At 42.7% G+C, this 15405-nt stretch overlaps 1 protein-coding gene across 2 annotated transcripts in view; it reads right to left on the bottom strand.

The window, feature by feature from the left end:
* LOC144669571 (ubinuclein-2-like) overlaps positions 1-15405 on the bottom strand; it is a 78414-nt gene that overhangs the window by 48809 nt on the left and 14200 nt on the right. For both annotated transcript variants that reach the window (XM_078532067.1, XM_078532068.1), the window contains 3 exons: positions 10141-10278; positions 9182-9294; positions 4094-4601 (listed from right to left, as the gene is read on the bottom strand). In XM_078532067.1, coding sequence (XP_078388193.1) covers positions 4094-4601; positions 9182-9294; positions 10141-10278 — 759 coding nt within the window. The remainder of the gene's footprint in view (positions 1-4093; positions 4602-9181; positions 9295-10140; positions 10279-15405) is intronic.

The following is a 15405-nucleotide window of genomic DNA, read 5'->3' as shown; positions in this document are numbered from 1 at the left end:
CTGACAGCCTTTTTCTGTACCCAACACAAATACTAAACAACTCTTTCCCTTATCTGATTATCAAATCTACACATCCTCGTTTGTCCCAAGAACTTCAGCCAGTCTGCTACACAGCCATTTTGTCAAATGCATTTTGAAAGCTAAAATACACAACAATGACCACGTAACCATCATCCAAGTCAGTTACAATCTCAAAGATCCTCAGTTAATCTGTTAACTATGACCCAACTTTAATAAACCCACAGTATGTTGCAATATTTATTTTTACTCTTATACTTGAATTTGTTCCTTTATTATAAATGCACAACATCATCCTCGCTATGGAAGTCAAGCTAATGGGTCACAGATTGAAGGTTTTGGACAAGAGATACTGGGGTGGGGGGGAAACGTGAGGAAGAATACTCTTCCCACTAAGTTGGTGGAAGTGGAGATGATCAATAATTTCAAAAGGAAACTGGATAGACACTTGAGAAAAATAAACTTGCAGGGCTACGAGGATACAGTGGGAGATTGGGGATGACTGCATTGCTCTATTGAGAGCCGCATGGACGTAATTGGCCAAATGGCTTCCTTCTGTGCCATGATGATCCCATGGCAGGTCTCTTATTTTAGCCTTTTTTTTTTAAAAAGAGATCTGTCAGCTTTTTTCCCATTTTCATTCACTGCCCCTGCACTGGAAAAGCTCCAATAGGAAGATGCTGCCAGCGCTTCCATCTAAACATTCTTGATCAGTTCTACCTGCTACTTTGTGAATATTCAAGTCCTTCAGGTTTCTTGCGATCCTTTTATTATTGCTCTCTACTTCTCCATAAGTTCAAATACATTGTCTGCAGAGCACTAGGCCTTTCAGACTAGAAGGCTTGGCGTTAGTGTTGATTCAGCACTTCTCAGGCAGGCAACTAAGTGGGCTGAGTGTCCACAACGTTTCTGCAGTAGGACAGTGTTGTCTAATGGCAATTGCTGACTAGCCACAGGTGTGAAGGCAGCAATACTATTTTAGTCACATGCATTAAATTTCGTTGAAAATGCCTGAGATGCAGCTGTTAAAATAGCAAACAGGAAGCCTGACTTTATTGCATGGTATTTACAGCACAGAAACAGGCCCAAGCTGGCATTTGTGTTCCACATGAACCTCCTCCGCCTTGTCCCCAGCTTCACCTAACTCCATCAACATAACTTTCATTGTTTTTTCCATCCTGTGTTTATGGAGATTCCCCTTAAATGCATCAATCCTATTCACCACAAACACTCCTTCTGGTAGTGAGTTTTACATTTGAATCACGCTTTGGGTAAAGAAGTTTCTTCTGAGTTCCCAACTGGCTTGATTAGTGACCATCTTATATTCATGCTCCCTTGTTCTGGACTCTCCCACAAGTAGAAAATCTTCCCTATCAAACCCTTTCGTAACCTTAAAGGTCTTGATTAGGTCACCCCTTGGTCTTCTCTCTTCTAGAGTAAAGCACCCCAGCTTGTTCAATATTTCCTGTTGGGTATGACTTCTCATTTCTGGATATCATCCTGGCAAATCTTTTTTTTGTACCATCTCCAGTGCTTCAATATTCTTTTTATAATTTGGAGACCAGGACTATTCACAATACTCCCAACTGTGTTCTAACTGAAGTTTCATATAAGATTAAGATTACTCCTCTATTTCTCAATCCTATCCCTTTGAAAATGAACCACAGTGGTTTGTTCGCTTTCTGTTATGGCCTTATAAATACAGTCACAGAGTTGTGAAGAAAGGAAGTGATAGTAAGCCTTTGTAAATCACTGGTCAGACCTCAGCAAGAATGTCGTGCCCAAATCCGGGCACCACACTTTAGGGAGGATATCAAGGCATCGGAGAGGGTGCAGATAAGATTTACCAGCATGGAACAAGGGATGAGAGAATTCAGTTACGTAGAGAGACTGGAAAAGCTGGGGTTGTTCTCCTCCGAGCAGAGAAAGGCAAGGGGAGATTTAATAGAAGTGCTAATTATGAGGGGTTTTGAGAAGAAGAGATAGAGAGAAAATGTTTTCACCAGCAAGAGGGTTGGTAACCAGAGGAGACTTAAGATAATTGGCAAAAAAAGAGGGTGTGGGAGGAAAATGAGAATTGTCTTTATATAGAGTTATGATAATCTGGAATGTGTTGCCTGAAAGGGCAGTGGCAGTGGAAGCAGAAGCTGATTCAATAGTAAATTTCAAAGGAGAACTGGGTACATACTTAAAAAGGAAAAAATTGCAGGGTTATAGAAAAGAGCAGAGAATGGGACTAACGGCTCTTTCAGGGATTTGGTGCAGGCAAGATGGGCTGAATGCCCTCCTTCGAGGCTATATGATTCTATGATGCACACATTATGCAAACAAATGCACTTTATATGTATACGCGCATACTTCTGCCACCTTTCAGTAACCGAGGCACTTCCAACAATTAAAAAAATACTTGTACACTTTGCTTTTCGTGTTGCCAGTTCAATATGCATAATGCATAAAGAAGGTTAAAATACACACACACACACACTTAACATGCGTACGAGTTGAGATCGCATGCCCAACGACAGTGTCTACCGATCATAGTTGCTAAGATGAAATGTAAATCGTCATGTCAGGATTCCCAATGCACCACATTTGGCTAATGTATCGGACAAAACTGGTCAAAGAAACTATAATAAATTCAGCTTGGGTTCCTGTTTCTGATCACGATGCAGTGACACCCTCTGCAAGATTGCACCGGCGGACAGGACTTGTGTCGGATGTGTTGCAGTGGTACCAATTACAGAGCAGCTGTGCAATGGTCTCTCAAAACAGATCCACTCAATGCCCTGAGTTCACACTGGTTTGCAAACACATGCTACAGGCTGAGCATGCTACAGTCAGTGCTGTCACTCATTCATCTCAGCATTCTTGCCCCTGAATCAGTCCACTCCAATATCCTCCTCCCAGTCAGCCACTATCTGAAGCTCAACCAGATCGTTTGTAGCTTTGGCATCCTATTTGATCCCATGATGAGCTCCTAACCAGTTATCCACTCCATCAACAAGACTGCCTGTTTCCACCTCTAACATTGCTCATCTCCATTCCTACCTTAGCCCATCTGCTTATTATAGCCTTATCCATGCCTTATCTCTTGACTGGAATTTCAAAAAAGTGCTGAAAATTCCCTCTCCCCCTTTAAGACCCTCCTTAAAACTCACCTCTTTGACCAAGCTTTCAGTCACCTCATTTCATATCCTTTCTTTTACATCTCCATGAAGCACCTTGGAACATATTTCTATGTTAAAGGTGCTACATCAAGGTCAGGGGTGGGAGGAGAAAGAGTTCCATGATTTTAACTCAGTGGCAATGAAGGACCGGCAACAGATGTCCAAGTCAGGATGGGAAGTTGGAGTGGAACTTGGGAGGTGATGCTGTTCAGCACACAAGGACAGGGTCCATACTATTTGAATAGTATGCCAATATTCACCATTCAGATCTGCATGTGAACAATGTCTGGTGAAGTGCAAGAGGGCTGCGGGCAAACCAAGGAGGTAAAGGGAAAATTAAAAATGAAAACAGGTCCCTCCAAAAGTCATGTGTGTAAAGGCACTGGGGCACCCAGACCACTCAGACTCTGTACTGTATCAGTTGGCTTACAACTGGCCTCATACTCATTGAAAGGGAGTGGGACAGGGGAGGGAAGGAAAAATCAAATCAGACAGGGCTCCCACTCCTGGTCACTCTCCAATCATTCCTGTTTGAATGGTGGACAGGATTGGGTTCAGCTGTGACAAAATACATGGTTGAACAACTTAAGAAATAAGTGCTTGGGGAAAGATTTGGATGGGTCTATCAAATGTCTTATTTCCCAATTTTTGCTTCCCATTTCTCTCCCAATTGAAATGGAATCCCTTTCCCTTAGCCCGCCCCCACTCAACACTTTTGAAGGTTCCTTCTCCATTTCTTTTGAAAAAAAGGTCAAACCGAAGAGTGCTGTGGTCACTGTTCCCTAGATGCTTTCCTACCCTTACATTACTGACCTCAGGAAGAGCAGCACCTTTAGAGCTGAGAATAAATGCTGGAAAATGGAACTTATCTTTCCAAATGCCACTTCATGATTTTCTAATGTACTTACATAGGTTTCGTTGTTTGAATGTACAGCGCATAGTGCCTTAAGATCATGGATCCGTTTCTCAAGCTGGGCAGGTAACCCCACTGGCAACTCAGACACCTGCTTATGGCTCTGGGCCAGGAAGCTGAAGCTTGAGGACATTGCGGTATTGCTATTTTCCTCGGTTTCAGAGGCTGGGCTTCCGCTCGGCGTCTCTGCCAGCAGCTTATCTATGTCCAGGTCCCCAAGCAACTCCATGGCATTGGCGGCTTCCTGAAGCAAGTCATTCTCATTGGAGTTCCCTAGAATTGCAAAGACCTGGTCAGAGGCAGTCAGGCTGATCTCGGAACAGCCAGAGTTCTTTGCAGCCTGCTCAGCGACCTGAGAGGAGGGTGGAGGTTTCAAGGTGATTTCCTGCTTTTTCATGGCTTCTTTCTCCCTCTGGAACTTTTTGAGCATTTCGGCCAACGACAAGGCGTCACTGTGATTTTTCCGCTTCTTTTTATGTTTGTCAGCGTTGAGGGCCACCACTCTGAAAGAGAGCAGAGAGGTGTTTACCGAGTAGAATAGTGGTTGCGTTAGAGGGCTAATAATCCAGAGAACAAGTTCAAATTCCACCACAGCAATTTGAGAATTTCAATTCAAGCTTGAAAAAGCGGAATTAAAAAGCTTGCATCAGTAAAAGTGACTCACTGGTGTCCTTTAAGGAAGGAAACCTGCCCGGTCTGGCCTACATGTGACTCCAGTCCCACATCAATGTGATGGACTCTTACCTGTCCCATGAAATAGCAGGACACTCAATTGTATCAAACTGTTTCACCAACTTCTCGGGGGAGCTAGGCTTTGGTAATGAAAACAGAAAATGTTGGAAAAGCTCCGCAGGACTGGCTGCATCTGTGGAGAGAGAACAGAGTTAATGTTCTGAGCAAGCATGACTCTTCTTCAGAGCTCTGAAGAGTCATACGGACTCAAAACATAATTCTGTTTCTCTCTCCACAGATGCTGCCAGACCTGCTGAGTTTTTTTATTTCAGGTTTCCAGCATCAGCAGTTTTTTGTTTTTATTTTAGGGTTCGGTAATGACAGCCTGGCCAGCCTGCGACATCCCAAGAATGATTTTTAAAAATAAAATCAGGCAAGATGACATGTCGATAATTCATGGTTTACTGACAAAATCATGTTCTGACAGTGACCTCACTAGTAATTACCATGAAACACAACTAAGCTCCCAGCTTTTTTCTAGATAGTGAGCTTCACTATGTATTTATTTTGCAATATACAACAGGTTGTCAGACCACAAAACTGGCACTTGAGTCAATTTCTCACGATTGAGAAGGGTGGGTGGGGTGGTGAGGGGATGGACAGATTAGAAAAAAGTAGAAGCTTTTAAAAAAAATGTCAGGCAGATGTGTTGTCCAGCAGCAGAGTGAAGAACATCAACACTGATGATAACCAGAGCTGACATATTATAACTATCAGTGGTTGTCTTCTTGAGAAATGAGAAGCCTGAGGGGTTACCTAATCAGGATCTTTAAGATTATCCAGAGACTTGATAGGTTAGATGCAAAGATTTTTCCATTTATGGGGAGTCCAAAACTAGGGGCCGTAAATATATGACAGTTGCTAATAAATACGTTGGGAATTTAGGAGAAACTTCTTTCCTCAAAGAGTGTTAGAATGTGGAACTCACTAGGTGAGGTGAATAAACAGATGCACTTAAGGGGAAATGTGTGATGAAGAAAGGAATAGAAAGTCATGCTGATCGGGTGAGATGAACAGGCTTGTGTGGGGCACAAACTCCGGTATGGACCAGTTGGACCAAACATCCTATTTCCATACTGTTCATTCTATGTAACATGGACGGGTCGGGATTAATTCCTGCTCTGGTCACTTTCCATTCAAGCCAGTGACAAGCAACATTTGTAAAGTATTTAACCAAGGGGCTGGGGGAAGCTACAGAAACCCCACTCCATTGTCAGCCTCAAGTTGACACGAAATTTTCAAAGAAAAGAAAACTTGTTTTCAATCTTTCTTTTCAGATGTGTATTCTGCAAACGGTAGAATGGGGTCAAGACCCACACATGTCCCTAAACTTAAAAAGCGTTATAGTGCTGATATAATGTGTTTCCTGTTTATTTCTGTTTTGCAAATGAAATGTAAATTTCTGCTAGAAGAGACCTGCAAAGCATCTGCAGTCAAATTGGTATCTTTAATGCAATGTTACTTTTTAAATTTAGTCTTCCCCTGCCATCCCTCTCATGCCAACCCCCTTCCTTTCATTCCTCTCATATTGTCCTCATCGCATTCTAACCCTTCTTCCTGTGCCATCTCCATCCTGTCATCCACCCATCTTCCAAGCATTCCCCCCCACCCCCTTTGTTGCCCACCCACCATGACATTTCCCTCCCATGCCCCTCACCCCACTCATCCCTCCAGTCAGGTTGGGCTCTCATCTTCCAACTCACAAAACATTTACAGTGCAATTAGTATCTTTATTGCAACATCATTTCCTGAAATCCCCATCCCATTCCATTTCCTCATTCCTATGCCATTCACCTCATATCATCCTCATGCTATCTGTTCTCCCTGTGCTAACCCCACCCCCAATTCATACTTCCCATACATTCATCCATACCTTCTCCCCACCCCTCACTCCACCACCTACGCCCACCCCTCACCCCATACTGTCCCCGACAACCCTTCCCCTGCCAAAGTGTTCCCGTCCATCCCTCCCCTTTCCAGAGTGCCTTGTGCTTGGTGAGGTTGTTCTGCAAAACTCTGTTGTTCTGTCCCTGTGGGGTGGCAGTTGGTTAATTAGATTTTTTTTAAAACCGTTTTTTAAAAAATAACATTCAGGTGCTGAGTGCATCCAGGGACAATCCACAAATAAACCCACCAACAGCCACAACCTCTAAACTGACCAACGAAAACAGTCCAGACAGACAAAAGCTGTGTGTTATTACAGATAATATACTAAAAATTTTACACCCACTGACAGTTTCCCATCTATAAACCCATATTTCCAGTTGTCCATTACTTATGTCAACATTTCCAATATAAATTTCAACGGTAACATTTATAATGCCTATGTAAACTCGTCACACCATAATTACACCCCCCCTGCACTATAACAGCACACAGCCCTTCAGCCTGTACTGCGGAGTGATGCCTCTGTTTCTCTGCTCCCCAAATTGCTGTCAATTTTGCTATTCAACAGTAAATAATATTTATCCAGGTATAATATAAAAATAAGGACCGTGCCTTTGACTTTAAATTGGGGAATTATGTCTGAACACCCAGGCTCAATTATTCCTTGCTCTCCAGGTCCTGAATTCAATACCAAAGGAGTGGGTTAATAGTAAAGTTCAAAGTCCCATGTACTCTGTTACAGATGCAAAATAACCTTCAGAACAAAAAAAGGGAGGCATTTTGTGCTGTTGCATAATCACTGACTAACAATTACTCTTTGTATTGCTGAAAAACAGACAAGCCATCAAATCTTTTTGTCTTGCACTCATCAGGACAGCCACAAGAATGCCAAATTTCAAACGAAGCAACAATTCATACTGCATGAAAAAGGGTACTAATTTGTTGGCAAGTCGACTCTGATTGGTCAAGGTGTTGCCATGGAGAGTGCACCAGGGAACTACTGCCCCCCAAACTTTTGCTTAATTCAAAAAAGGCACAATGCCTGGCATGTTCCTTTTGCCAGCAGAGTTCTAGTCCCTGCATTTGCGCAATTACTCTTTGGTTAACCTCAGGATATCCATGAGAAGAATTAGCTTATTAACCTTGGGATGGGCTTACTCACACCTTGTGGCCTTAAAGGGACAGTTCTCATTATGCATAGCAGGATAATACACCATGTGCTAAATGGCATAATACTTTTATCTTTAGCATATTCTAGAAGGGCCAGCAAGAAGCTTTGTGCTGGTAAATTGCAGAGTTTGAGCTGATAATTGCAATAGCAACCCAGCACACTTTGGGGTGCCTAAGGTTTGGTTCTTGACAACCTGTGCTAAGCTTAGGTTTGGACATAACCCGTATAACATAAAAACAGAAAATGCTGCAAATACTCAGCCGGTCAGGCAGCATCTGTGGAGAGAGAAAGAGAGTTAATGGTTCAGGCCTCTGACTTTTCATCAGCACATACCTCATAGAACATAGCTATGGTGGCTTCTCAGTGGCTGGGTTTTGAGAACAGTGAAGTATTTTTATGCACTATCAGGCATCCGGTTCACTCATTGCTAACTTCCTCAAGAACCTAACTATCTTTTCTCAAAAAAATCTCCTCCCTGGCTCAGGAGGAGCAAGTCTAACTCCAGCATCTACACTGTCTGAGCTGAGTTAACTCAGTACAAGCTAGGAATCAAGACATGGGAAGTTACTGGTCCGTCTGATTCAATATTTAGCAAACAAGCTTAGGGCCTAGACAGCTGAAACCATAGCTGCCAATGATATGAAGAAGGAAATTAAGGATACAGAAGAGGCCAGAATTAGAGGAATGCAATGCTTTTGGAGGTTTGTAGAGCTAAAGAGTTTACAAAGAAAGGAAATGGTGAGGCACTGTAGGATGAGAATCTTACATTGGAGGAGTTATCCCCAGAGCTACGGTTCACCCATTGCTAACTTTCTCAAGAACCTACCTATCTCTTATAAAAATCTCATCTCTGGAACAGGAGAGGCAAGCCTAAGGGGGTGATGGATAAAATGGACTAGGTGCGGATTAGGATGTGGACAAAGTTTTTGATGAGCTCAAGTTTCTGGAGGGTGGGTAGGTGGGAAGCTGTCCAGTAGAGCACTGGAATAGTCATGGAACAGCACAACACACTGAATGACATCAACAATGTGATGACACCAAACCATCCAATGCAAGATGCATCATTACACAGAACCACCTGCTCCGGAGGACGTGGAGAGAAAACCCAACATTTTGCCATAAGCAAGACAGGGAAGAGAAAAGACAATAAAGCCCATCTTTCCAATACATTAAATCTCCCATCTCACTGTATTTTGAATATCTATCTAATCTGCAGTAACAACTTTTCAGTGACTGTGATTAATGACACCTTGTATTCGCTGCCATTCTAGAAACTCAGCATGAACGACTCACCCAGACTCCTTTGAAACCTTCAGCTTCCTTGATTTCTTCTCTTTCATCCCACTTTCGTCCTTCCTTCTTTGTTTTTTCACCACCCTGTCTTCTCCATCTTTTAATTTTTGTCTCTAAAAGGAAAAACATGACTAGTTTTCTGCTTACTGTCAACTAAGAAAACACATACACACGACATTTTGTTACTTCAAGCCCGAGTTTCACGCAATACCTAACAATGGCATTTCATCAGTACTTCCAAATTTATTACAAAACATCCTTTTTAAAAAGAAAGCAGTGGAATTATACAGCATCTCAGGAAGCTTGGTGCATTTTAATCCCTGTGGTAGAACATTGGCAATACAAACTACAGCAAATAACAAGGAGGCGTAGACAGAGGGTTATCACCCGAAGGGGGAAGCTAGGAGATATCTTTCCTAAAAAAAGCTTGTAGGCTCTGGAATGCATTACCAGAAAAAGCTATTAAGGCAGTGACTAGAACACATAAAAGTGAATTGGACAAGTGAACATATATAATGATGTGGTGAACAGGTGAAAAATAGGATTGAAGTAGATAGTTATAGCTTAAATGCTAGAATTAGATGGCAAAGAGTTGATAACCAGAATAGAAGGCACTTTGGGGCTGTGTTGAGGCAGGGTGGTGTGGGTGTCATAGACACTCATGTTCAGCAGATAGATTAAGTAAACATTACAAAGGACGAGTCCACCAACTCGCTGTGTCACTGAATTGCGTGACACAGACATGCATGCACATCTCCAAACTCAACCTGCAAAGTGGAAGTGTGCAGTTCCGAGTAGAAAGTCTGATTAGAGGGTTACTAGAAACTGAGGCGGCCCACTCTCATCATTATGCCTGGTGTTGGGGGAAGGGGGGTCCATGGTGGTCAAAATAAACATTATTTGGGGTACTTTCCAAGTCACACAATCCGCCATGGAATTAAAATCAAACCATGACTTACTTTTGGCGATTTCAGTCTTTTCTTTCCCACCATATCTTCATCTTCAGTGTCGGACGTCTGCCGGAACTGTAAAGTTCCTGTGTTTATGTAAAATCCTCCGTATTTTGTTGTCAGGGAGGCCGGCACCAATTCATCATACTGGAAAATAAATTCAGGTTTCAGCAGGAGCCTTTGCTAATTGCAGCTGTGAGCTGGAATTTTTAGTCTGGGTTAAAGAGACAAGTGTGCGGTGTTCAAGTGGTTGGAGCTACCCAGTATATATTGCTCAGTGTTACTACGACCTAATCTGAAATATATACATTTTTGGTATGTGTGATGATACCCTGTACATGTCAACGGTTGCCTGTGCAGTTCTATAATACATTAAAAATGTGTCAACACTATGCTACTTCTTCCATTATGAATTCCTATAACACAATCAGAATAGAAACTGCAGAGAAACCAAATCTGAATCTCAAAATGCTATAAATTTTGCTATTTAATTATAAATAATATCAAACTATAATAAAAAACCAAGGATAGAATATATCTGACATCAAATTTCACTTCAGACCAATCACTTATTCCCCACTCGTAACCCCTCTTCGCCTAAAGGCATGCTTGCCCTCAACTCCCTGTGTGCAATGTCACTGATCATAGAATCATACAGCACATGAGGAGTCTGTTCAGCCCATCATGCCTATGCTGGCTCTTTGAAGGAGCTATCCAATTCATCCCATTTCCTGCTCTTTTCCCATAAGCCCAACAATTTTTCCTGTGTCTGAAATTTTGTTTCCAACTTTTACCTCCAGAGCTGTAATCTGTAATGTGTTTTTAGGATATTCTGGAGGAAATGAAAGGCTCTGTATAAATGAAAGCTTTATTTTTCTTTCCTTAATTCACGTCACAGCTTGACGAAATGGAACTAAAACCACCCACAGCTCGTGGAAATTTACATTGCATGTCCTCCACATTGATGCTATATGGGAACAATGTATCGTGGTAATGTTACTGGACTAGTAATCCAGAGGTCCATCACGGCAGCTGGAGGAATATAAATTCAATTAATTAATAAAAATCTGGAATTAAATCTAGCCTCAGTAATGGTGACCATGAAGCTATCAGATTGTCATAACAACTCACCTGGTTTAGGGAAGGAAATCTACTGTCCTTACCCAGTTTGGCCTACATGTTACTCCAGATCCACACAATGTGATGACTCCTTAACACTCCTCTGAAATGGCTTAGAAAGACACTCAGCTGTACTAAACTGCTATGGAAATGCCTGACCGAGCTGAATGGGCCCTGAAGGACATATCTGTCAGGCCAAGTCTGCACCAGATGAAGAAGGAACCAATAAGAGAGAAAGACCTACTTGACTTCATCCTCACCAATCTACCTCTGGCAAGTGCATACATCCATGACGGTGTTGGCAGGAGTGACCACAGCAAAATTCTTGTGGAGACGAAGTCCCGAATTCACACCAATATCATTACTGTCATGTGGCACTGCCACCATGCTGAATGAGATAGATTCAGAACAGAACTAGAAGCTCAAAATTGGGCATCCATGAGACAGAACTGTATTCAGTCACAATCTGTAAACTCATGGCCCAGAATATATCTCACTCCACCATTACCAATAAGCCAGAGGACTAAACCTGGTTCAACGAGGGATATAGGGCTGCATATCAGGAGCAGCACCAGGCACACCTGAAAATGAGGTGACAACCTGGTGAAGCTACGGCACAGGACTACATGCATGTCAAATAGCAGAAGCACCATGCGATAGACAGATCCAACAATCAACAGATCAGTTCTGCAGTCCTGCTACATCTAGTCACAAGCGGTGGTGGACAATTAAACAACAATGATGGGGGAGCTCAGCATGCCGGTGAACAAGTCAAGGCTGAAGCACTTGCAGCCATTGTCAGCCAAATGTGCCGAGCAGATGATCCATCTCAGCCTCAAGGTCCCCAAAATTACATATGCCATTCTCCAAACAATTCAATTTACTCCATGAGAGATCAAGAAATGGCTGAAGGCACCGGATACCGCAAAGGCTATGGGCCCTGGCAACATCCCAGCAACAGTATTGAAGACTTGTGCTCCAGAACTAACTGCGCCCCTAGCCAATATGCTCCAGCAATGCTACAACACTGGCATCTGCTCGACAATGTGGAAAATTGCCCAGGTATGCCCTGCCACAAAAAGCAGGACAAATCCATTCAATTACCACCCCGTCAGTTTACTCTCAACTATCAGCAAAGTGATGGAAGGTGTCATCGACAGTGCTATCAAACAGTACTTACATAGCAAAAACCTGCTCCCTGATGCTCAGTTCAGGTTCTGCCAGGACCACTTGGCTCCTGACCTCATTACAACCTTTGCCCAGATATGAACAAAAAATCTGAATTCAAGAAGTGAGTTGAGAGTGACTGCCCTTGACATCAAGGCAGCATTTGATGGAATGTGGTATCAACGAGCCCAGAAAAATCAAAGCCAGTGGGAATCAGGGGAAGCTCAGGGTCATATCTAGCACAATGGAAGATTGTTGTGTCTGTTGGAGGTCAACCATCTCAGTCCCAGGATATTTCTGCAGGAGTTCCTCAGGGTAGTGTGCTAGGCCCAACCATTTTCAGCTGCTTCATCAATGACCTTGCTTCCATCATAAGGTCAAAAGTGAGGATGTTTGCTGGTGTTTGCACATGATTCATTCACTCATAAACTGAAGCCATATGTGTCCATATGCAGCAAGATCTGGACAACATTCAGACTTGGGCTCAGAAGTGACAAGTGACATTTGTGCCACACAAGTGCTAGGCAATGTCCATCTCCAACAAGTGGTAATTTAACTATCATCCCATGACATCCAATGGCATTACCATTGCTGAATCCCCCACCATCAACATTCTGGGGGTTATGGTTGACAAGAAACTGAACTGGACCAGCCATATAAATGCTGATGCTCCAAGAGCAGGGGAGAAGCTGGGAATTTTCAGGTGAGTGACTCACCTCCTGGCTTCTCAAATCCTGTCCACCATCTACAAGGCAGAAGTCACCTAAGTTCACCTAGCTTACTGTCAGCACGTTCTAAACCTGGGACCGCTACCACCTTGAAAGACAAGTGCAGCAGATGCATGGCAACACCACCACCTGCAAATTCCCCTCCAAGCCACATAATATCCTGACTTAGAACTAAATTGTTGTTCCTTCATTGTTGCTGGGTCAAAATCCTGGAAGTCCTTCCCTAACAGCACTGTATGACTTTCTACACCACATGGACTACAGTGGTTCAAGAGGCACACATGCACCTTCTCAAGGGAAATTCAGAATGGGCAACAAATGCTGGCTTTGTCATTGAAGCTCACATCCTATTAAATAATTTTTTTAAAATGTGGCACGTGCTCAAAAAGTAGCTTCGCTTTGGAGTGTCAGGATTTTCCATGCGAACACTAAAACGCTTCATCAGATACAGGTGGCCTTCAGGGATACTATCATCTGCCATTTCCAGAATGAACCAAGTTTAAGAACCATTGAGGAAAGAGGAGGTTTTAGGTGATGAGTTCTCAAAATGTGCCACCCCACCCCCCAGAGCGAGATCATCATGGTTGTGAAATTGTTTCCCAGAACTGAAAGGATTCTGTTGTACATAGTTCCCTTATTCAGTAACAAAACAGTAGTCTGCATTGACATGTACTCATGCTCTCAGCGTTGAACTTCCTCCGGATTTCGAAAAACACAAGTCAACCCATATCAACTAACACCGGTGAGACTGAAATGCAAGTTATTTTTTCCATCATATCTAGCCACGAAATTAAATTGTGCTAATATCACCGCACAGTTGCACTATATGTCTGCCAGTATTCAAACACTAACCGCTAAGTTTGCAAACATAACAGTCACAGCAGAGGATATTTTTTGAGGACATGCTGGTGGTGGAGAAACTATGAACACAAATGGAAAATTACCAACTGTGGACTTCTAATAGTCCAGTGCACACAGCTGGCGGCCGCTGGCCCCCTGCCACTTGGAAAATTACCCTCTTAATGTTCAGTATTGCTCACAGTGATGGCAGGAAACTCTGGCCACAATTTAAATTCACTCCATGGACCTTGCAAGTCTTATTAAGATTCTGCTTGTGGATATGGACACTCAGGAAAGACATCCACACCTCATGCTGGTAGGTAGAAAACCTTAATAACCACATAAGGGAAGAGAGAAAATACTTTGCTTGAAGAGTGCACTGATAATGGTCAGAATTACTAGTCCAAAATGCACGATTTACGTAAGAAAATAAGAAATAGGAAGAGTAGGCCATTCGGCCCAGAGCCTGCTCCCAATTCGATATGATCATGGCTGACCTGATTGTGGCCTTAACTCCACTTCCCTGCCTGCCACCTGCCACCCACCCCCCCATAACCCCCGAATACCTTACCAACAAAAATACGTTAAACCCAGCCTTAAAATGTACTCGATGACCCAGCCTCCACTGCTCTCTGGGGAAGGGAATTCAAAAGACTAACAACCTTGAGAAAAAAAATTCTCATCTCTGTCATAAATGCAAGATCCCTTAGTTTTAAACTGTGCCTCCAGTTCTAGATTCCTTGATGAGGGGAAACATACCCTCAGCCTGTCAAACCCTCTCAGGGTCATATGTTTCAATAAGATCACCTTTCATTCTTCTAAACTCCAATGAGTTAAGACAGAGATGGGTGGAGTGCACTGTCTGCCTCCAGTTTCACGACTCCACAGGTCACAACATATATTTAAATGATTTTTCCAGCTAGCTATAGGGTCAAATATGTGCTTTACCTATTAATCTCAGAATGACCATGCAATGCCCAGGCTTCTTCAATAAACAAGAAAATTATTAGTTTATTGTAAAACCAGACTTCTCAAGTTGAAAGGCAAAGCTTATTACATACAGTACGAAATATGGGAGTATAATAAGTGCTCCTTCTAAAAACCCTAATGCTCACACACAAAAATAAGATAAAATAGAGGAATTCTGCCAAAAAATTAAAAGTCGATGGTTCAAGGGAAAAGAATAAATGGCAGAGTCCTTGAAATGGTGTCCAGGTTATACAGTCGGTTTCTCAGCACTGATCTGGGAAATAATCAATGACTCTTACGATACTTTTCAGACGGACTTCAAGGAAAACTTGCAGTTAGTCGATTTCAGAACGTAGAGTGACTTCGGAGAAACTTCGTTTCACTTTGTGCTTTGGACTGGGTCTGGAGCTTCAGGACCTGTTGTCTTCCTTACCCAAGCAGTTGATCCTTC

The sequence above is a fragment of the Cetorhinus maximus genome, chromosome 29 (assembly GCF_964194155.1).
Source record: "Cetorhinus maximus chromosome 29, sCetMax3.hap1.1, whole genome shotgun sequence".
NCBI lineage: Eukaryota > Metazoa > Chordata > Chondrichthyes > Lamniformes > Cetorhinidae > Cetorhinus > Cetorhinus maximus.
This window is presented reverse-complemented; position numbering and strand designations above follow the sequence as displayed.